This window comes from Scyliorhinus torazame, chromosome X (genome assembly GCF_047496885.1).
Source record: "Scyliorhinus torazame isolate Kashiwa2021f chromosome X, sScyTor2.1, whole genome shotgun sequence".
In the NCBI taxonomy this organism is placed as follows: domain Eukaryota; kingdom Metazoa; phylum Chordata; class Chondrichthyes; order Carcharhiniformes; family Scyliorhinidae; genus Scyliorhinus; species Scyliorhinus torazame.
This window is the reverse complement of record NC_092738.1, coordinates 30,850,054-30,873,434: the sequence shown is the minus strand read 5'-3', so window position 1 is coordinate 30,873,434 and position 23,381 is coordinate 30,850,054. Positions and strand designations below refer to the sequence as shown.

At 47.0% G+C, this 23,381-nt stretch overlaps 1 protein-coding gene across 1 annotated transcript in view; it reads left to right on the top strand.

The window, feature by feature from the left end:
* Positions 1–23,381, top strand: part of LOC140405481 (STE20/SPS1-related proline-alanine-rich protein kinase-like) — a 253,266-nt gene that overhangs the window by 179,343 nt on the left and 50,542 nt on the right. The window contains exons 3-5 of the mRNA XM_072493974.1: positions 17,597–17,709; positions 19,411–19,519; positions 21,486–21,627. Coding sequence (XP_072350075.1) covers positions 17,597–17,709; positions 19,411–19,519; positions 21,486–21,627 — 364 coding nt within the window. The remainder of the gene's footprint in view (positions 1–17,596; positions 17,710–19,410; positions 19,520–21,485; positions 21,628–23,381) is intronic.

Genomic DNA, 23,381 nt, shown 5'->3' with positions numbered 1-23,381 from the left:
TCATCCATATGTTTATCCAATAAACTTTTAAATGCCCTCAATGTTGGCGAGTTCACTACTGTAGCAGGTAGGGCATTCCACAGCCTCACTACTCTTTGCGTAAAGAACCTACCTCTGACCTCTGTCCTATATCTATTACCCCTCAGTTTAAAGTTATGTCCCCTCGTGCCAGCCATATCCATCCGCGGGAGAAGGCTCTCACTGTCCACCCTATCCAACCCTCTGATCATTTTGTATGCCTCTATTAAGTCTCCTCTTAACCTTCTTCTCTCCAACGAAAACAACCTCAAGTCCATCAGCCTTTCCTCATAAGATTTTCCCTCCATACCAGGCAACATCCTGGTAAATCTCCTCTGCACCCGCTCCAAAGCCTCCACGTCCTTCCTATAATGCGGTGACCAGAACTGTACGCAATACTCCAAATGCGGCCGTACCAGAGTTCTGTACAGCTGCAACATGACCTCCCGACTCCGGAACTCAATCCCTCTACCAATAAAGGCCAACACTCCATAGGCCTTCTTCACAACCCTATCAACCTGGGTGGCAACTTTCAGGGATCTATGTACATGGACACCTAGATCCCTCTGCTCATCCACACTTTCAAGAACTTTACCATTAGCAAAATATTCTGCATTCCTGTTATTCCTTCCAAAGTGAATCACCTCACACTTCTCTACATTAAACTCCATTTGCCACCTCTCAGCCCAGCTCTGCAGCTTATCTATATCCCTCTGTAACCTGCTACATCCTTCCACACTATCGACAACACCACCAACTTTAGTATCGTCTGCAAATTTACTCACCCACCCTTCTGCGCCTTCCTCTAGGTCATTGATAAAAATGACAAACAGCAACGGCCCCAGAACAGATCCTTGTGGTACTCCACTTGTGACTGTACTCCATTCTGAACATTTCCCATCAACCACCACCCTCTGTCTTCTTTCAGCTAGCCAATTTCTGATCCACATCTCTAAATCACCCTCAATCCCCAGCCTCCGTATTTTTGCAATAGCCTACCGTGGGGAACCTTATCAAACGCTTTGCTGAAATCCATATACACCACATCAACTGCTCTACCCTCGTCTACCTGTTCAGTCACCTTCTCAAAGAACTCAATAAGGTTTGTGAGGCATGACCTACCCTTCACAAAGCCATGCTGACTATCCCTGATCATACTATTCCTATCTAGATGATTATAAATCTTGTCTCTTATAATCCCCTCCAAGACTTTACCCACTACAGACGTGAGGCTCACCGGTGTGGATAGCACAATTGCTTCACAGCTCCAGGGTCCCAGGTTCGATTCCGGCTTGGATCACTGTCTGTGCGGAGTCTGCTCATCCTCCCCGTGTCTGTGTGGGTTTCCTCCGGGTGCTCCAGTTTCCTCCCACAGTCCAAAGATGTGCAGGTTAGGTGGATTGGCCATGATAAATTGCCCTGAGTGTCCAAAATTGCCCTTGGTGTTGGGTGGAGGTGTTGAGTTTGGGTAGGGTGCTCTTTCCAAGAGCCGGTGCAGACTCAAAGGGCCGAATGGCCTCCTTCTGCACTGTAAATTCAATGATAATCTATGATCAATCTAGGACAAAGGTTCGGCACAACATCGTGGGCCGAAGGGCCTGTTCTGTGCTGTATTTTTCTATGTTCTATGTTCATTTGAAGCCTACTTGTGACAATAAGCGATTTTCATTTCATTTCATTCTTTCGCGCCCTTTTGTGCGGGGTTAACTCAGGATCCAATGGATCGATAGGGTCACTCTGATCGATATGGCCAATTAGGGGTGGGTACCTTGATGGCTAGGCGGGTCCTAGTCGTTATTGTTCCAAGTGTGTAGGCCTTTCCAAATAAGGGGAGGTGACGCGGTGGAGTCTGCTACTGTTGCTATTCCTTAATTTGAGTCTATTGTCCTGGGGAAATTGGTGATTGACCTTTAACAGGTGCAAGTTTCAGTTCAGTCTGGTTTTCCTTTGCACAATACACAGGGGCTGTGCACTGTCTGTGTCCTGGCTTGACCACAATTCCCTTTATCCTTTGCGGGCGGCCATTTTAGATGGCCACACAACCTCCAGCAACCCCTTAAAGGACTGAAAATTAGGCCGCCTGCCGACCACATTTTCCTGAACACAACAGGATGCATTACGGGCAGTCCAATTTTACAAAGGGGCTCTCAAATAGTTTTTGGGGCCCTTATTTACATTTGCGAAAGTATGGAAAGTGGCCATACTTATTCTGCCTTTATTGATGTAGCTCTTGCATTACACTCAGCAACGGTGGACTCTTCAACACTCAATACTTTTGACTTCCATGATTCAATTTGCTCTGATAGTGAGCCTGAGTTTTCTCTATGTCCCAGTGAGTGTGTTTTGCTCAGCTATCTGGGCACATTTGTAGTGTGCCCAGGACCCTCATCAGTTTTGGTCCAGTGTGACTCTGTCCCTCTGACTCGAGATCGGGACGGCATTTAAAAATGGCATCCCAATCTCTCGTTACACTGAAGAGTTCCGGCAAGCAGAGTTCCTCAATACAGAAAATGGGGCCTCGGCCGCGTGGTCCCCACTGAGGCCCCCCACCGAACCCCAGTGATGTTTAAAAGCGTTATGTTTCTCGGCGCTGCAAGCACCGGGAAACATGCCGCTAAACGCGCTCGCTATGGGACTTTGTTAAATCACGCTCCTTGTCTGATAACTGTGAACTGCTGCTCATCTTATGAAAGGGGTCTTTTAGATGGAGGAAAGGCAGTTAGTCTCCAGTACAGCGGTTGTTACTCTGTGACCACCATATTTAAACAAAAACAGAGTGGAACATTGAAATCTCAATCTGGGTAATATTACTGCTGATACTAGAGATTGAACCTTCTGGTGTGCTGGCAGGGAGCCTCTTGGATATTCAATTAAAGAAAGAATTGTAAATAGTACACACAGTTTCTGTCCTCTGATACATCACAGTCTCAACTTCCTCAGTAAATAGCATTCCAATACTTGCAGTGTGAAAGCAGACCGGTGCTCAATGTGATACCAGAACATGAGCATCAGAATCTCTCATGGAAAACAAATTAGTCCCATGGAAGTATTAGCTTGGAATTTCCTCGGATCCGATCTTGTTCCGCTGGAAGCACAGTTGGAAGCTTACACACGAGGAATTTGCAGGCTTTTGTGTTTAGTATGGTTGGCAAGGCATTTAAATGCATTGGAGAAAATGCAAGAAGCACAACAGGCCTGATCCCGTGTGAAAAAGGAAGACACGAGCAACGCAAGCGCTGGAAACAAGACAGTTTTTAGGATGAGAAAAGCTGTTATTAATGCACATCAAATATTGATATAGATGACTCAGAATATTACATAAATTGTAGGCAAGTAGCAACAGCAAATAGTAAATGGGAGTGAGTGAAAAGGGGACTTAAAATGGATAAGAGGAACCATTTTGATGTAATTGCGTACTGTCCAGGAAAATGAGCCTACATACTTCGACCTCGTCTGTATCTTCCATTGTCCTAAAGCTGATCTGTAGCACAACTCTTAATATTCTCCAGAGAAAATCTGAGGGGGTGGAAGAATCCATGGTAGATTATCGGAGGGAATGGACTTGATGGGCCGAATGGCTTTGTGTCATTCCAGAATTTCTTGACTTCTTAAGTTCTGACATCGATGCTTGGGCTATTCAAAATGCTGTTAAATGCCATTGCTCTTTGGGGCAGCACAGTGGCGCAGTGGTTAGCACTGCTGCCTCCCGGCGTCGAGGACCCGGGTGCAATCACGGCCCTAAGTCACTGTTACCAGTTTCTCTATAACTTAGAATTAATCGGGCAGCACGGTGGCACAGTGAGTTAGCACTGCTGCCTCACAGCGCCGAGGTCCCAGGTTCGATCCCGGCCCTGGGTCACTGTCCGTGTGGAGTTTGCACATTCTCCCAGTGTCTGCGTGGGTCTCACCCCCACAACCCAAAGATGTGCAGGGTAGGTGGATTGGCCGCGCTAAATTGCCCCTTAATTGGAAAAATGAATTGGGTACGCTAAATTTATTTTTAAAAAACTTAATCGGTTTTTTTACGTATGTGACACCGAAATGCACATGCCTGAAACCTGAAGCGTGATGTACAGGTCTCAAAACTTTTATTCTGGTACAATTATACAGAACTACATTGTGAGATAGCAAAGTACAAACCTTAATTTTCGATGAATTGTGAAATATTTTGATAATATGTGTGGAAAGTGAATAATATTTGCAGCACGGTACCACAAGTGGAGGGCAGCACGATAGCACAAGTGGATAGCACTGTGGCTTCACATCGCCAGGGTCCCAGGTTCGAGTCCCCGCTGGGTGACTGTCTGTGCAGAATCTGCACGTTCTCGCCGTGTCTGCGTGGGTTTCCTCCGGGTGCTCCAAAGACGTGCAGGTTAGGTGGATTGGCCGTGATAAATTGCCCTTAGTGACCAAAAAGGTTAGGAGAGGTTATTGGGTTATGGGGATAGGGTGGAAGTGAGGGCTTAAGTGGGTCGGTGCAGACTCGATGAGCCGAATGGCCTCCTACTGCACTGTATGTTCTATATTCTATGTTCTATGTAATATAGCCGGCCTGCTACAGTGTTGCTCGTAGATGGTCTGCCTTCAAGAATGCGGCTGTGATATTCAGCTGCTAACCTGGCTTGAGCCTTGAAGGAAACGGGTACAGGGAAAAGCTGACCAAATCCCAAGGTCAACCTGAGCTTGATTGCTGTTTGTTGAAGTAAGTTTGCAAGTAGAAAATTCCAAATGTGACATGAAAGCAAATGTGAAGTACGATTGGATTGAGAACTTAAATGGCACAAAACAAGCCGCTTCAATAGAATTCCAGCCGAACTGTGTGCAGTTTTGGTGTCCTTATCTGAGGAAGGATGTTCCTGTTATGGAGGGAGCGCAGCGAAGGTTTACCAGGCTGATTCCTGGGAAGGCGGGACTGTCATATGAGGAGAGACTAAATCAGTTAGGATTATATTCATTGTTCACGGCACCGAGGTCCCAGGTTCGATCCCAGCCCCAGGTCACTGTCCATGTGGAGTCTGCACATTCACCCCGTGTCTGCGTGGGTTTCACCCCCACAACCCAAAGATGTGCAGGATAGGTGGATTTTTAAAGGATTATATTCACTGGAGTTTCGAAGAGTGAGAGGGGATCTCACAGAAACTTATAAAATTCTAACAGGATTAGACAGGGTAGATTCAGAAAGAATGTTCCTGATGGTGGGGGAGTCCAGAACTAGGGGTCATAGTTTGAGGATAAGGGCGAAACCTTTTAGGACTGAGGTGAGGAGAATTTTCTTCACACAGAGAGCGGCGAATCTGTGGAATTCGCTACCACAGAAAGTAGTTGAGGCCAAAACGTTGTGTAATTTCAAGAAGGAATTAGAACTTCTTCACCCAAAGGGTTGTGAATCTATGGAATTCCTTGCCCAGTGAAGCAGTTGAGGCTCCTTCATTAAATGTTTTTAAGATCAAGATAGATAGTTTTTTGAAGAATAAAGGAATTAAGGGTTATGGTGGTCGGGCCGGAAAGTGGAGCTGAGTCCACAAAAGATCAGCCATGATCTCATTGAATGGCGGAGCAGGCTCAAGGGGCCAGATGGCCTACTCCTGCTCCTAGTTCTTATATAGCTCCTGGGGCTAAAGAGATCAAGGGATATGGGGGGAAGGCGGGATTAGGATATTGAACTTGATGATCAGCCATGATCAAAATGAATTGCGGAGCGGGCTGGAAGTTAGTCATGATCGACCAGATAAATGTTTTCCATTTCCCAATCGTGTCTTTCATAGAATTAAACCTCCCAGTGGGACTTCAACAAAAGAGGGGAATGGACACAGCAGGTGACCCAAGAATTAGGGAGGTGACCAAAGGCAGGGTTGAGAACATAAGAACATAAGAACTAGGAGCAGGAATAGGCCATCTGGCCCCTCGAGCCTGCTCCACCATTCAATGAGATCATGGCTGATCTTTTTGTGGACTCAGCTCCACTTAACCCCCCCGCTCACCGTAACCCTGAATTCCTTTACTATTCAAAAATCTATCTATCTTTGCCTTAAAAACATTCAACGAGATAGCAGTTTCTCCTCAACTCAGTCCTAAATCTGCTCCCCCTTATTTTGAGGCTATGCTCCCTAGTTCTAGTTTCACCCGCCAGTGGAAACAACCTCCCTGCTTCTATCTTATCTGTTCCCTTCATAATTTAATATGTTTCTATCAGTTCCCCCCATATTCTTCTAAATTCCAATGAGTATAGCCCTAGTCTACTCGGTCTCTCCTCATAAGCCAATCTTAACTCCAGAATCAACCGAGTGAATCTCCTCTGCACCCCCTCCAGTGCCAGTACATCCTTTCTCAAGTAAGGCGATCAAAACTGTACACAGTACTCCAGGTGTCGCCCCACCAGCACCCTATACAGCTACAATGATATTAAACTCCATCCTTCTAGCAATGAAGGACAAAATTCTATTTGCCTTCCTAATTACCTGCAAACCAACGTTTTGCGATTCATGCACAAGTACATCCAGGTCCCTCCGCACAGCAGCATGCTGCAATTTTTTACCATTGAAATAATAGTCCATTTTGATGTTATTCCTACCATAATGGATGACCTCACATTTACCAACATTATACTCCACTGCCAGACTCTTGCCCACTCACTTAAATATATCCCTCTGAAGACTTTCAGTGTCCTCTGCACACTTTGATCTACCACTAATCTTAGTGACATCTGTGAACTTTGACACATTACACTTGGTCCCCAACTCCAAATAGTCTGTATAAATTGTAAACAATTGCGGTAACAACACTGATCCCTGAGGCACACCACTACCCATTGATTGCCAACCAGAAAACACCCATTTATCCCCACTCTTTGCTTTCTGTTAGTTAACCAATCCTCTATCCATGCTAATACATTACCCGTAATGCCGTACACCTTTACCTTATGCAGCCAATTTCTGTCCAGATGTCTCGCTATTTCTTCCTTGATGGTAGATTCAAGTATTTTCCCCACTACAGAAGTTAAGCTAACCGGCCTATAGTTACCCGCCTCTTGTCTACCCCCTTTTTTCATAGAATTTACAGTGCAGAAGGAGGCCATTCGGCCCATCGAGTCTGCACCGGCTCTTGGAAAGAGCACCCTACCAAATGTCAACACCTCCAAACTATCCCCATTACCCAGTAACCCCACCCAACACGAAGGGCAATTTTGGACACTAAGGGCAATTTATCATGGCCAATCCACCTAACCTGCACATCTTTGGACTGTGGGAGGAAACCGGAGCACCCGGAGGAAACCCACGCACACACGGGGAGGATGTGCAGACTCCGCACAGACAGTGACCCAAGCCGGAATCGAACCTGGGACCCTGGAGCTGTGAAGCAATTGTGCTACCCACAAGGCTACCGTGCTGCCCAAACAGTGGTGTCACATTTGCTGTTTTCCAATCTGCCGGAACCGCCCCAGAGTCCAGCGAATTTTGGTAAATTACCATGAGCGTATTTGCTATTTCCCCCGCCATCTCTTTTGCATGCATTCCACCAGGGCCAGGAGACCTGTCTACCTTTAGCCCCATTAACTTACCCAACGCTATACCTCCTTAGTGATAATGATCGTTGCTAAGTCCTCACCTGCCATAGCCTCCTTGCCTTAAATTATTGGCATGTTATTTGTGTCTTCAACTGTGAAGACCGCCACAATATACCTGATCAGTGCCCATTATTAAATCCCCATTCTCATCCTCTAAAGGACCAATGTTTACCATAGCCATTTTTTTTCGTTTTATACATTAGAGAAACGTTTGCTATCTGTTTTTATATTCTGTGCTAGTTTACCCTCATAATCTATCTTACTTTAGAGCTTTTTCCGTGGCTTTCTGTTGACCGTTAAAGATTTCCCTATCCACTAGTTTTCCACTAATCTTTGTCATTTACATAGATACATGGAAGATAGGAGCAGGAGGAGGCCTTTTGGCCCTTCGAGCCTGCTCCGCCATTCATCACCATCATGGCTGATCATCCAACTCAATAGCCTAATCCTGCTTTCTCCCCATAGCCTTTGATCCCATTCTCCCCAAGTGCTATATCCAGCTGCCTTTTGAGTATATTCAAAGTTTTAGCATCAACTACTTCCTGTGGTAATGAATTCCACAGGCTCACCACTCTTTGTGTGAAGAAATGTCTCCTTATCTCTGTCCGAAATGGTTTACCCTAAATCCTCAGACTGTGACCCCTGGTTCTGGACACACCCAACATTGGTAACACCTTCCCTGCATCTATCCTGTCCAGTCCTGTTAGAATTTTATAAGTCTCTATGAGATCCCCCCTCATTCTTCTGAACTCCAGCGAGAACAATCCCAATCTAGTCAATCTCTCCTCATATGACAGTCCCGCCATCTCTGGAATCAGTCTGGTAAACCTTCGCTGCACTCCCTCGAGAGCAAGAACATCCTTCCTCAGAGAAGGAGACCAAAACTGCACACAATACTCCAAGTGTGGCCTCACCAAGGCCCTGTACAATTGCAGCAACACATCCCTGCTTCTGTACTCGAAACCTCTCGCAATGAAGGCCAACATACCATTAGCCTTCTTTACCGCCTGCTGCACCTGCATGCTTACCTTCAGCGAATGGTGCACAAGGACACCCAGGTCCCGCTGCACACTCCACTCTCCCAATTTACAACCATTCGGGTAGTAATCTGCCTTCCTGTTTTTGCTTCCAAAATGAATAACCTCACACTTATCCAAATTATACTGAATCTGCCATTGATTTGCCCACTTGCCCAACCTGTCCAGATCATGCTGTAGGATCCCTGCATCCTCGTCACAATTCACCCTCCCATTTTGAATTCATTTTCTTTCAATTTGATACCCTTTTGATAAAGTCACAGACTTTATCAGCAAATGTGTAGAAGACTGCATGCCAAAGAAAGTAGTACATACATTCCCCAACCGGATACCATGGCTTAATCGGGAGATTGACTCTCTCTGAACTCCTCCTCACGGCTGCCTTGACCGACTTGGTTTGACCAATCGACATGTAGATTAAAATCCCCCCTGATAACTGCTGGACCATTTTTACATGGATCAGTTATTTCTTTGTTTTGAAGGTGGGGAAAGATGTAGTAAGGCGGGCGGGGGGGGTAATTGTTGTGAGAAATCCAGAATACAACACAGTGATGTCAACACAGCAGCAGGCGTCCTGGTGGGTGTGATGGAGTGTTAAACACAGGGACCCTGTCCTGACTGTGACTGGTGAAAGCATGCCAGGGCTATTCTGATAACTGATGTGTGCACTGTGAGTGTTCTGGGGCTGCCAGATAAAGGAGCTGGTTATTCCGGCAGCAGTGGGATGACGATAAGAGACCGCTGAAACCTGGAGGTCTAATGTTGAACGTTGCTGAGACTTTCACAGTCTTACCAAAGTCAATGACTTAAGGAGCTCTCTTCCTACACAGGCCAGTGGAGTCATTTTGTGTCCAGGTGAAGAGGTTCAGGAGGAAGGCGGCGTTTACTGTGGACCAAGGCCTGCTATCTACTAAACTGGTTTACCACCTCACTTGCATTCTCACCTGCATGTAAGGGAATGGTAACATAGTAGTAATGTTACTGGACAAGTCATCCAGAGACCTGGACAAAGATCCAGAGACGTGGGTTCAAATCCCACCATGACTACTTGGGAACTTAGTTCATTAATGAATCTGCACTGAAAAGCTAGTATCAGTAATGATGACCTTTAGGGAACAAAATCTGCTGTCCTTACCCAGTCTGGCCTGTGAGTGACTCCAGACTCACAGCAATGTGATTCACTCTGACTCTTACCTACCTTCTGAAATGGTCTAGCAAGCCACTCAGTTACGGGTAATTAGGGATGGGCAAGAAATGATACCCTACCAGGGGTACCCACATCCTGGTGAATGAATCGAAAACAAAACTGCCAGTAATGATGAGACTTCAGGTGAGCAAAGCCTGCAGCTGGATGTCGGGTACGGTCGAACGGATTGAGATGATACAGTCGAGCCATTGGCTGAAGAAATCATTGTTTTGTGACTTCCCGCCAACACGGGAGAGACAGCTGCTGTAGTGGGCGGAGCACTGAGACATTCCAGGAACTGGAAGAGCTCGATACAGGGCCAATCATGCTTCCAGCGCTTCTAAAAATGGTAATGGAGGACCTGCACACGGGGGAAATCAGACGATGGAGTCAGGAGTGATGAAAAAAATAACGGTTGATTAAATCGTTAACATTTAAAAGGTAAATTACTAACATTTCTCCTACATAATAACTGAAGTAAATCTATTGTTGCCACTACTTTATTATATGTATAACATGAAATGAATGATCCAAAGTGTTTGGCCAGGGTCCATGACCTGGAAGAAATACTGCACAGGAAGGAGGGAGCACATCAGGCCCACAGACATTCAAACCTCCCCCCAACAATGCTTCACATAACTCACTGGAGCACTGACTGGAAGGAGGGTCGCTGGCTGTACATTAATGAGGGTGAGCAAATTGACCGATGAGTCAGCTTGCTCAGGTGTCCTTACTTGCACCGTGTAATGCAAGGCATTGATGTTCCCACTGCATGGAATATTGTCATTGCCCCGGGTTCTTGGATCACTCCCTGTGTGCTCAAGGTTAGAGGGTGTTGCAGGGGACAACTGTGCATTGTGGCTGATGTATTCCTTTATGTGTTTCAGATGCGCAGACCAATGACTTGGCTGTTTCCTGAGGTGGCCCTGTGGAGGATCCTGGAAAAGGTGTGGTGTCCTCTCACTGCTCCAATGTCTTGGCTGTGATTTTGCCAATGGGTGAAGGTTCTTCCTATTGCCTTACCCCTCCTCTCACATGACAGTGATGTTTTCATGATGTGGAGATGCCAGCGTTGGATTGGGGTGAGCACAGTAAGAAGTCTTACACCAGGTTAAAGTCCAACAGGTTTGTTTCAAACACTAGCTTTCGGAGCGCTGCTCCTTCCTCAGGTGAATGAAGAGGTATGTTCCAGAAACATATATATAGACAGATTCAAAGATGCCAGACAATGCTTGGACTGCGAGCATTAGCAGGTGATTAAATCTTTACAGATCCAGAGATGGGGTAACCTCAGGTTAAAGAGGTGTGAATTGTCTCAAGCCAGGACAGTTGGTAGGATTTTGCAGGCCAGATGGTGGGGGGTGAATGTAATGCGACATGAATCCCAGGTCCCGGTTGAGGACGCACTCACGTGTGCGGAACTTGGCTATAAGCTTCTGCTTGGCGATTCTGCATTGTCGCGCGTCCTGAAGGCCGCCTTGGAGAACGCTTACCCGGAGATCAGAGGCTGAATGCCCTTGACTGCTGAAGTGTTCCCCGACTGGAAGGGAACATTCCTGCCTGGTGATTGTCGTGCGATGTCCGTTCATTCGTTGTCGCAGCGTCTGCATGGTCTCGCCAATGTATCACGCTTCGGGACATCCTTTCCTGCAGCGTATGAGGTAGACAACGTTGGCCGAGTCGCACGAATGTACCGCGTACCTGGTGGGTGGTGTTCTCATGTGTAATGGTGGTATCCATGTCGATGATCTGGCAAGTCTTGTAGAGATTGCCATGGCAGGGTTGTGTGGTGTCGTGGTCGCTGTTCTGAAGGCTGGGTAGCTTGCTGCAAACAATGGTTTGTTTGAGGTTGCGCGGTTGTTTGAAGGCAAGTAGTGGGGGGGTGGGGATGACCTTGGCAAGATGTTCATCTTCATCAATGACGTGTTGAAGGCTGTGAAGAAGATGTTGTAATTTCTCCGCTCCAGGAAAGTACTGGACGATGAAGAGTACTCTGTCGGTTGTGTCCCGTGTTTGTCTTCTGAGGAGGTCGGTGTGGTTTTTTGCTGTGGCGCGTTGGAACTGTCGATCGATGAGTCGAGCACCATATCCCGTTCGGACGAGGGCATCTTTCAATGTCTGTAGATGTCTGTTACGCTCCTCCTCATCTGAGCAGATCCTGTGTATACGGAGGGCTTGTCCATAGGGGATGGCTTCTTTAATGTGTTTAGGGTGGAAGCTGGAGAAGTGGAGCATCGTGAAGTTATCTGTGGGCTTGCGGTAAAGCGAAGTGCTGAGGTGACCGTCCTTGATGGAGATGAGTGTGTGTCCAAGAATGCAACTGATTTTGGAGAGTAGTCCATGGTGAGTCTGATGGTTGGATGGAACTTATTAATGTCATCGTGTAGTCGTTTCAGTGATTCTTCGCCGTGGGTCCAAAGGAAAAAAATGTCATCGATGTATCTGGTGTACAACGTCGGTTGAAGGTCCTGTGCGGTGAGTAGATCTTGTTCAAACTTGTGCATGAAGATGTTGGTGTATTGGGGTGCGAATTTGGTCCCCATGGCTGTTCCGTGCGTCTGGATGAAGAACTTATTGTCGAAGGTGAAGACATTGTGATCCAGAATGAAGCGGATGAGTTGCAGAATTGCGTCCCCTTCCAGTCGGGGAACACTTCAGCAGTCAAGGGCATTCAGCCTCTGATCTCCGGGTAAGCGTTCTCCAAGGCGGCCTTCAGGACGCGCGACAACACAGAATCGCCGAGCAGAAACATATAGCCAAGTTCCGCACACATGAGTGCGGCCTCAACCGGGACCTGGGATTCATGTCGCATTACATTCACCCCCCACCATCTGGCCTGGGCTTGCAAAATCCTACCAACTCTCCTGGCTTGAGACAATTCACACGTCTTTAACCTGGGGTTACCCCTCTCTCTGGATCTGTAAACACTTAATTAACTGCAAATGCTCGCATTCTAAGCATTGTCGTGCGTCTTTGAATCTGTCTATATAAATGTTTCTGGAACATACCTCTTCATTCACCTGAGGAAGGAGCAGTGCTCCGAAAGCTAGTGTTTGAAACAAACCTGTTGGACTTTAACGTGATGTTTTCAGGCATCGATGCTGATGGAGAGCTAGACATGGAAGAACCGTGTGTGGTGATGTGTAACAAAACACTTCACTCTTTGTAACGGGAGCAAGCTGTTCTTTATTCCTCAGTTCAAAAGCAACCAGCAGTTCATTCTGAATCTCTGACCGACGACCCCTGTAAGCATCTGACTTCTATCCAGTTCTCTCTGGACTTCATTAGCATCTTGTCAATTCACTCATATGACATGCTAACAAGTTACGCTTCACAAAGCTCTCGAACAGAATCTAAAGCATTCTCAATGCATGACCTTAGAAATGGCATTTACTGAAGAGCTTCTTGTGTTAAAACAACTGCCGCATATGATATTGAATTAGTTATTTTTCTAAAACTTTGTGATGTTGATGAACGTGGACAGTGGATATTATGACTTGTGTTCCAACCACCAACTGATGTGTTAGAAGCACAACTTTGGATTATCATATATGCTGCAGCAACCCACTTAGAAGAAAGTGAAGCTGGCTACATAGCAGAATCACAGAAAGGTTGTGAATATAATGGGGGCAACCATCAGCATCAGCATGGATTTGGACAGCATTTATAACTTAGTAAGATGTCATCAGGTGCAGGACAAAAATGGAGAGGGAGCAACAATGCAAGAGTTGGACACCGGGCAGGCAGAAAGGTTTAGGGATATAATGATGGACAAAGTCTTGGAGGAATTTGTCAAAGGGACGCAATGGAAGTAGGGGAGCTAAGCAGCGGAGTGACAGGACAGGATGTGGGTGGCACAGTTTTTGGTGATATGGAGCTGGGAGGTTGATGAGCAGGGCATTAGTGAAGTTGACTGTGAAGAGGTAATGACAGCCTGCATGAAGGTTTCAGCTAAGGTCAGCACTATTGCAGAGGTAGAATTAAAGAGTCTTGCTGAGGAAAAATGTGCAGTTTGAAGTTCAGCTTATGGTCGAAGAAGACACCATGGTTGCAATCAGTCTGGTTCAAACTAAATGATCAGCTGAAGGAGGAATGGGCTAGACTATGGATCTTTTTTGCCAGGAGCTGAATAAGATGGTTTCAGAATGTTCATTTCGGTAAAGCTCTGACTTATCCAATACCTGACATTGATGAGCAATCTCACACAGGTGGCCATGGAGTTGAGGGTTGTGAGGAAGAGACATCATCAACTTCTAAACTAGGAAAAGGAATAACCTAAGGCTGAAACTATCAGCTACATTGGAAGTAGGGACGCGAGGAGAAGCTATTGCTGGAAATGTGTTGCACATGTTGGGATACATTAAGAGAGGAGTACCGTGGGCGAACTGTGGTTAGCACTGGGACTGCAGCGCTGAGGACCTGGGTTTGAATCCCAGCCCTGGGTTGGTGTCTGTGTGGAGTTTGCACGTTCTCCCCGTGTCTGCGTGGGTTTCCTCCAGGGGCTCTGGTTTCCTCCCACAATCCAAAGATGTGCAGGTTAGGTGGATTGGCCCTTAACTTCCAAACGGCTAGGTGGGGTTACCGTGTTACGGGGATAGCAGTGGAAGTGTTTTCTCCAAGGGCCGGTGCTAACCCGATGGGCCAAATAGCCTCCTTCTGCACTGCAAATTCTATGATTCTATCTGTATATAACTTGTTTAAATATTGTATCGCACTGGGATCTTTGTATTTTTCTGTTCAAACAATGGCTAACTAATTTTAAGTTGTAAAACTTTGAGAAAACGGAAATAAATGAAGGATCTATTCTATTTGTGTGCAGTGTCATGGTTTTGTGAGTGGCGATTCTGTCGGTTTTCTGTGAGTTGCGGCTGTGGTATGTGGGAGTTCGAGTTCTTATGATGTCTGACAAATTGTTCTTCACACACAATTTCCATATGGTGAACCCTTCTTTATCTCAAAGGTTTTATATTTGATATTTGAATACAGAATTTTCATTCCACAATGATCAGGATATTTAAACGGAATCATTTTTTGACTTTGGGAGCTTGTGTCGAAAATCCGTCACAAGGTATGATTTTCCGGTCACTTAAATTTCCAATATGTGCCCCTTACACAAGAGCATTAATTCAGGAAAGTACTCCTTAAACATTGTGGATAGTATGCGTCTGTCATATTGAAGATGTCACACGTTAAAACGTCACACTTTGTTAAAGAAAATAGTTTAAAAAACAATCTTAAAAGTAAGTATTTGAAAAAAAGAGGAAGAATTCGAGCCATTTCTTGCTGGTTTTCTGGACCTTGATAACTTTGTCTTACTCTCAAGGGCAGGAACTGGGGACTAACAAGTGCTGCCGACCAAGACTTTAGAGGGTACGGTAGCATAGTGGTTAGCACAGTTGCTTCACAGCACCAGGGTCCCAGGTTCGATTCCCGGCTTGGGTCACTGGCTGTGCGGAGTCTGCACGTTCTCCCCGTGTCTGCGTGGGTTTCCTCCGGGTGCTCCGATTTCCTCCCACAGTCCAAAGATGTGCAGGTTAGGTGGATTGGCCATGCTAAATTGACCTTAGTGACCAAAAAAGGTTGGGTTGTGTTACGGGGATGGGATGGGGGTGTGGGCTTAGATAGGGTGCTCTTTCCAAAAGGGCCGGTGTGGACTCGATGGGTCGAATGGCCTCCTTCCGCACTGTAAATTCTATGATACTATGATATGCCTCTTTAAACTGGGGGAGTGCTGGCAATGTAGCCTTATTGAACAGGATACCACCTTAACAGATGGACATCATCACTCTATCAAAGCAATCATCCTAATGATTTCCAGTCTCCGCTGCTGTAAAAGTGGAAGATCTGTCTCAGCATTGCTTTGGTAGTTTATTGCTTCCTTTGACTTTTTATTGTGTGTGCTGGGCCCCTTTTATTTGTAGCCCCGCACCCTCATCTTGTGTCATGTCTTGTGGCCCCATTTTAAATAGTAATTGTCAGCGTCCGCCCAGTGAAACAGAGGCATTATTCCAGGTGTACCTTGTGTTGCCCTATTATGTATTTTCTTTTTCTTTTCTTTTCTTTTCATTGACTTAATGATCTGTTGAGCTGCTCGCAGAAAAATACGTTTCACCGTACCTCGGTACACGTGACAATAAACAAATCCAATCCAATCCAAGGTGGATGAGTTCTTCTGAAAGACCATCGGCCTGAAACGTTAACTCTCTGTCTCTCTTCACAGACGCTGCCAGACCTGTTGAGTATTTTCAGCATCTTCCGTTTTTATTTCAGATTTCCAGCATCTGCAGCATTGTATATCCTTATTTTAAAAAAGCTTGCATTAATATAGCACCCTTCATGATCGCAGGACATCCTACAGCCAATGGAGTTCTTTTGAAGCATAGTCACTGGTATACTGTACACGTGATCAAACAACAGCTCCTGGTGGGGAAAGTGCGATTTGTCTTGTGCTGAGATGACCACTTACTACCGCTGCGCAAGATGGTAAACTTGCAGCATTGCAGTAAACTTTCTGCTAACAGCCAATTAACAGGAACGTTTCCAGTTCAGCAGTAACTGGGCGGAGTTGCTGCATCCATTTGGATACATGGTTCATCATATTTACAGAAATAGAAACGATCGGCATTTCTCTAGCGCCTTTCACATCGTCACAATGTCAAAAGGTGCTTCACAGCCAGAGACGTACTCCTGAAGTATAGTCATTGTTACGTGGGGGGAAAACAGCAATGTGTTAATGACCAGATCTGTTTGTACTAGTGTTGGTTGAAGGATAAATATTGGTCAGGTCGCTCAGAAGAATGGTCCTAGCCTCTGGACTGGAGCTCGAACCCCACAATCTTCTGAATCAGAGGTGGAAATGCTTTGTTGAGCAAAAGGGAACAAATTGACGCAGCATCTTTTGTTTGTGAAACCGAGTAAAAATGACTGAGAGGCAGGAATAGAAGCGCTGTTCGGAATGGGTGGGCTGCTGATACTGTTGTAGTGATATTTTAAGGGTGAGGGGAGGTGCTGTCAAGGGGAGGGGAGGTAACTAGTCAAATAGAGATGAAAGAATCACTTGAGGTGGTTTGGATCACAGTGTGGTGCTAAGACAACAGCCTCAAGAGTGCCTGAGCATGGCTTCAATTTTTTCAACCTCAGCTGTGTCCCTGATGGAAGAGTTAACAAGTTCCCACAAGGCAACATTTTTACTTAAGATAGCGACAGTCATTTAACCGATGAATAAAAGTTGAGGGACCTTCTGCAAAAGAGCATCTGAAGTTGAATCTTTCCCCACTAACCCCCCTTTCCCTCTGAGAAATGACCTGGTCTCTGCTCAGCAGCTCCCCCTGGTGGCACAGCTGAAATCAAGAACTCGATGCTCGTCGGTAGTTGCAGGTTTGAACCTGCATTTGAGTATGATCAGGTAATAAATAATAAAACATTTTGAATGTGTGTTTGAACATGTACAGGGTGACTCAACCTTTCATTTTTATTGGTGTGACCTGGTCTGAACTGAATACCTTACAACTGACAACAACAACTTGCATTTGACAATTGTTAAATGCTTAGAAAACCAAAGACCAGGGAGAGTTCACTGGGCATAGTTTTGTCTGAACTGTAAATGAATAGATAAGACTTAGCCCTCAAGTTTGAAAACAGTCTGTCAGGACCGCCAGAAGATTGGCTTGGGTGGAGCTTTGTTGTATCTGGAAGCTCGATTGAAAAGTCAAGAGCAGCTTCTGGGATGGTTTTTGTTTTTGTTTCTCCCCCACAATTGCTATTTGTGTTTCTCTTCTCTTTCTGCTGCAGGCAGCGGGGCCACAGCTGTGGTGCAAGCAGCTCTCTGCAAACCCAAGAAGGAGCGCGTGGCAATAAAGCGAATCAATCTGGAGAAATGCAACACCAGCATGGATGAGCTACTGGTGAGTTATGGCACCGGTTTTACGCGAGGGTTTGTCTTGCCAAGGTTTTGTGCTCATTGAAGCTATGCCCCCAGACATTGCACCAGTGCACAGCAGAACATTGGCAGAAACTCGGAGCAGGTCATTGGCCAACATCAGAGCTGGCGAGAGGCAAGAAAATCAAATCAATTGACGGTCAGAGGGTCAATGGGGAGAGCTTGTCCACCACAAGCTCGCAGGCCACAGTGTTTCCCAGTTTGGCAGGCGGCCTGGTTTGCAGCATGGAGTTCCATAGAATCCCTACAGTGCAGAAGGAGGCCATTCACCCATCGGGCCGATCCTCTGAACAAGCCCCCTACCTGGGCCCACTCTCCCACCCTATTCCCCATGACCCTACCTAACCTGCACATCTTTGGACTGTGGGAGGAAACCGGAGCACCCGGAGGAAACCCACGCAGACACGGGGAGAACGTGCAGCCGACAGTCACCCGAGGCCGAAATTGAACCCGGGTCCCTGGCGCTGAGGCAGCAGTGCTAACCACTGTGCCACCCTGTTGGAAAAATTGTGCCTTGATGTGTATGAAATAGAGCATTTCATAAATGGAAGTAATGTTATGCACTAAATTTACCATTAAAGAGAGCAGAATAAATGAGTCCCAACAGGAACCTGCATATATTTCAGGATAGAGAAGGAATTTAGAGCTAAAAGCAAAGGATGGATGGCTGGCACCAATATGCCGGCAAGTCTGATGGCGTTCATGGCCTTTCTCTATCTCTAAAACACTGGATAAGATAAATCAGGGCTGATGTGACACCACACATCCTGGCCTTGGGTGACTGTGCGGAGTCTGCGTGGGTTTCCACCGGGTACTCCGGTTTCCTCCCACAGTCCAAAGATGCTAAATTGCCCTTAGTGTCCAAACGATGTGCAGTCTAGGTGGAGTTACGGGGATAGGGTGGGGGAGTGGGTCGAGGTAGGGTGTTCTTTTGAAGGGTCGGTGCAGACTCGATGGCCCGAATGGCCCCCTTCTGCACTGCAGGGATTCTATGGATAGTTCCACAGCTACCAACTGCCATCCAGTACCTCGACCAAGTGGCCATTCGTTGATGGGTGAATCTAGATTGGTTAGCATTGGCAGTTTCTGTATCTGATGAAGGCTTCATAATCTTTATTATTCTCACAAGTAGACTTACATTAACACTGCAATGAAGTTACTGTGACAATCCCCTCGTCACCACATTCCGGCGCCTGTTCGGGTCACAGAGGGAGAATTCAGAATGTCCAATTCACCTAACAGCACGTCTTTCGGGACTTGTGGGAGGAAACCGGAGCACCCGGAGGAAACCCACGCAGACACAGGGAGAACGTGCAGACTCCGCACAGACAGTGACCCAAGCTGGGAATCGAACCTGGGTCCCTGGAGCTGTGAAGCAACTGTGCTAACCATAGTGGTACCGGATCGCTGTCTTCCCCCAAAGCCCACATACACAGTCTATCCAGCATAAGTCAGATAACCACAACTCACAGCCCTAGCTGGGGACTTCGTCATCCCTAACCAAGGCCGAAGGGCCTGTACTGCGCTGTAATGTTCTATGTACGGAAGGTGGCGGCCTCTCTCGCGCCAGTTTGTTTGGGTCGATTTAATGGACTTAAGATACACATTTTGAACTGTAGCTAGTGTATGCTGTAAAATACTGACCACTCTGTTTCTCTCCAAACAGAAAGAGATTCAAGCCATGAGTCAGTGCCATCACCCCAATGTTGTGACCTATTTCACCTCCTTTGTTGTGAAGGATGAACTGTGGTTGGTGATGAAGCTGCTGAGTGGAGGTAAGAATACAACCCAGAATACCAGACTGAGAAGAGGAGAAATGTCTTCACTCTGAGGGCTTTTCCAATTCTCTCCCGCAGTCTTGTCGATGTTCAGTCAAATATATTCAAGACCAGGACAGATAGGTCATTGGGCACAAAGCGAATCGGGGGATTGAGAGGAGAGCGAGGTGGGAGGGGAAAGAGGTGGGAGGGGAAGAGAGAGGGGGTAAGAGAGAGGGGGAAGAGAGAGGGGGAAGAGAAGGGAGAGAGATGGAAAAAAGAGACAGAAGGAAAGAGGGGGAAGTGAGAAGGGATGGAGAGAGAGAGAGGAGGGAGGGTGGCAGAGTTGGAGGGAGGGAGAGGGTGTGTGAGGGATGCGAGTTGGAGGGAGGGAGAGGGGGTGTGAGGGAGGCAGAGTTGGAGGGAGAGAGGCAGAGGCAGAATGAGGGAGGAGAGTGAGGGGGCGATGGGGTGAGAGAGAGGGGGAGGGAGAGAGGGGAGGGAGAAAGAGATGGAGAGAGAAAGGTAGAGAGAGGAGGTGGGAAGGGGGAATGAGAGATAAGAGAGGGAGGGGAGGGGAAGAGAGAGAGGCTGGAGAGAGAGAGGGCAAGAGGGCTAAGAGTGAGAGAGATTAGAGAGAGGGGAGGGGAGGAGCGGGAGAAAGAGGAGGAGGGAGGGCAGAACGGTGGCGCACTGGTTAGCACTGCTGCCTCACGCCGCTGAGGACCCGGGTTCGAATCCCGGCCCTGGGTCACTGTCCGTGTGGAGTTTGTACATTCATCCCGTGTCTGCGTGGGTCTCACCCCCACAACCCAAAGATGAATTGGTTCCAATAACTGGGGAGAGGAGAGGTGAGGGGAGCAGTGGGAGAGAGAGAGAGAGAAAGAGAGATGGGGGGAGAGAGAGAGAGATTTGTGTCTGGATGCATGGTGACCAGGGGTGAAGAATGCAGGGATGGGGGTAGAGAGAGAGAGAGGGGGAACACAGGAGGAGATGAGAGAGAGAGAGAGAGAGATTGGTGTCTGGATGCATGGTGACCTGGGGTGAAGAATGCAGGGATGGGGGTAGAGAGAGAGAGGGGGAACACAGGAGGAGATGGGAGAGAGAGAGAGAGAGATTGGTCACTGTCTGTGCGGAGTCTGCACATCCTCCCCGTGTGTGCGTGGGTTTCCTCCGGGTGCTCCGGTTTCCTCCCACAGTCCAAAGATGTGCAGGTTAGGTGGATTGGCCATGATAAATTGCCCTTAGTGTCCAAAATTGCCCTTAGTGTTGGGTGGGGTTGCTGGGTTATGGGGATAGGGTGGAGGTGTTGACCTTGGGTAGGGTGCACTTTCCAGGAGCCGGTGCAGACTCGATGGGCCGAATGGTCTCCTTCTGCACTGTAAATTCTATGATTCTATGACCTGGGGTGAAGATTGCAGGGATGGGGGAGAGAGAGAGAGGGGGAACACAGGAGGAGATGGGAGAGAGAGAGAGATTGGTGTCTGGATGCATGGTGACCTGGGGTGGAGATTGCAGGGATTGGGGGGGAGAGAGGGGGAACACAGGAGGAGATGGGAGAGAGAGAGAGATTGGTGTCTGGATGCATGGTGACCTGGGGTGAAGAATGCAGGGATGGGGGGGGGGGAGAGAGAGAGGGGGGGAATGCAGGAGGAGATGAGACAGAGAGAAAGAGAGAGAGATTGGTGTCTGGATGCATGGTGACCTGGGGTGAAGAATGCAGGGATGGGGGAGAGAGAGAGAGGGGGAACGCAGGAGGAGATGAGAGCGAGAAAGAGAGAGAGATTGGTGTCTGAATGCATGGTGACCTGGGGTGAAGATTGCAGGGATGGGGGAGAGAGAGAGAGGGGGAACACAGGAGGAGATGAGAGAGAGAGATTGGTGTCTGGATGCATGGTGACCAGGGGTGAAGAATGCAGGGATGGGGGAGAGAGAGATGTGTGTCTGGATGCATGCTGACCTGGCCTTTCCTGCTCCTATTTAGGTTCAATGTTGGACATAATCAGGAGGACAATCAGCAACAATGAACACAAGGCTGGTGTGTTGGATGAGCCAGTAATAGCAACAGTGTTAAAAGAGGTGTTGGAGGGCTTGGATTATCTCCACAGGAATGGACAGATACACAGGTAAACTTTCAAATCTTCATCTGGAACTCCTGTTGAATGTGTGTGGTGTGGAGGGGGCTATTCGCTGGCACGGTCACTTCTGAGGGAATTAAAACAGTAATTTTATACCAACAGGAAATGGTGCATTTAGCTCTTTATTGGGGTGCTGCAGATAATCTTCTTATTAAAGTATCTATTTCCTCATTCAGACAATTCTGGGCATTGGTCAGTATTTTATGGTGAAAAAGAAATTTAAACTTGCATTTATGTAGCGCCTTTCTTGACCTCAGGACATCCCAAGTTTTACAGATGTTCAATAGTCGCCCCTGGTTGTAATGTAGGAAAACGGCAGGTGGCAGTCACGTTGTGTACAACAAGCTCTCACTATATGATAATGACCATATTGATCTTGGTTGAAAGATTAAATATTTTTTTTGCTAAATTTAGAGAACCCAATTAATTTTTTTTACAATTAGGGGGCAATTTAGCGTGGCCAATCCACCTACCCTGCACTCTTTGGGTTGTGGGGGTGAGACTCACGCAAACACGGGGAGAATCAGATTCTCCATATAGAAGCCCACGCAGGCACGGGGAGAATGTGCAAACTCCACACGGACAGTGACCCAGGGCCAGGATTTAACCTGGGACCTCGGTGCCGTGAGGCAGCAGTGCTAACCGCTGTGCTGCTGTGAAAGATTAAATATTGACTCGTACATTGGGGAGAACTCCCCTGCTCTTTACAAAAAACGATGAGATCTTTTCTGTTCACCTGAGATCTTGGTTTAATATTCGATCCAAAGGACAGCACCTACAACAGAACAGTGCTTCCTCAGCACTGCACCGGGAGTAAGAGCCTAGATTATGTGCTGAGGTCTCTGGAGTAGGACTTGAACCCAGAACCTCGGAGGAGAGGGAAGGGTTTTACCCACTGCCTCACAGCTGACACAGGTGCCTTCGGGCAGTGGTTTTCATACTTTCTTTTACAGCGACCCATTTTTACAGAGTGGCTCACGATCCACGTCACATTCACAAAACATCCTCCATAATTACTTTTAAAAATGTCACACTCATTGTTGGCACTTCTGTATTAGTAAATGTAAAAGTTGTAAATTGCTCTGCTGTTTCACCTTAAAGGACAGTTCTGTCCTGACACCTCGCTAAAGGGTGTAACTCAGGATTATTTGATTATTTTATATCTTCACACCCATTGTTAGCATTTGGTGAATTGCGTGCACGCACTGGAAAGATTAACAGGCTCAATATTGCACGGTTTTAACAACGCCATGTTCACTCGCTCAAAATCTAACACGGCCTCAGATAGGAAATTAAACTCAAAACTTCAACTTCAGAAACAGGAGTCCGAACGGCTGAACTTAAACCACGGCCAGACAGAATGTGACTGGACGCCTGTCAGTACCGTTTCCCAGGCAATAATGTAACAGACTGAAAACACGCTAAAAAAAACACAATGCTGGGCAGAGCTCAGCTGACCAATATGCAAAACATGCGGGCACATTCCATTCCATACACCCGCAACATTTCACCGGCTCCTGTATACATGAGCGTAGTTTAGTCGCCAGCTAATGTCATCTTTAGGACACAATTGAAGTCCCGATAAAGCTAGAAGCTAAAGTCCTTGTGGTAGAGGAACCGATTCAACTGATGGAGTCCATGTAGCCACATGGCAGAGACGGATGCTTGGGGACGAGTACGTGGGAAGAGGGGGTGGAAAACAGAATCGTGGACAAGAGCCCCAGTGTGGAGAGACAATTGGG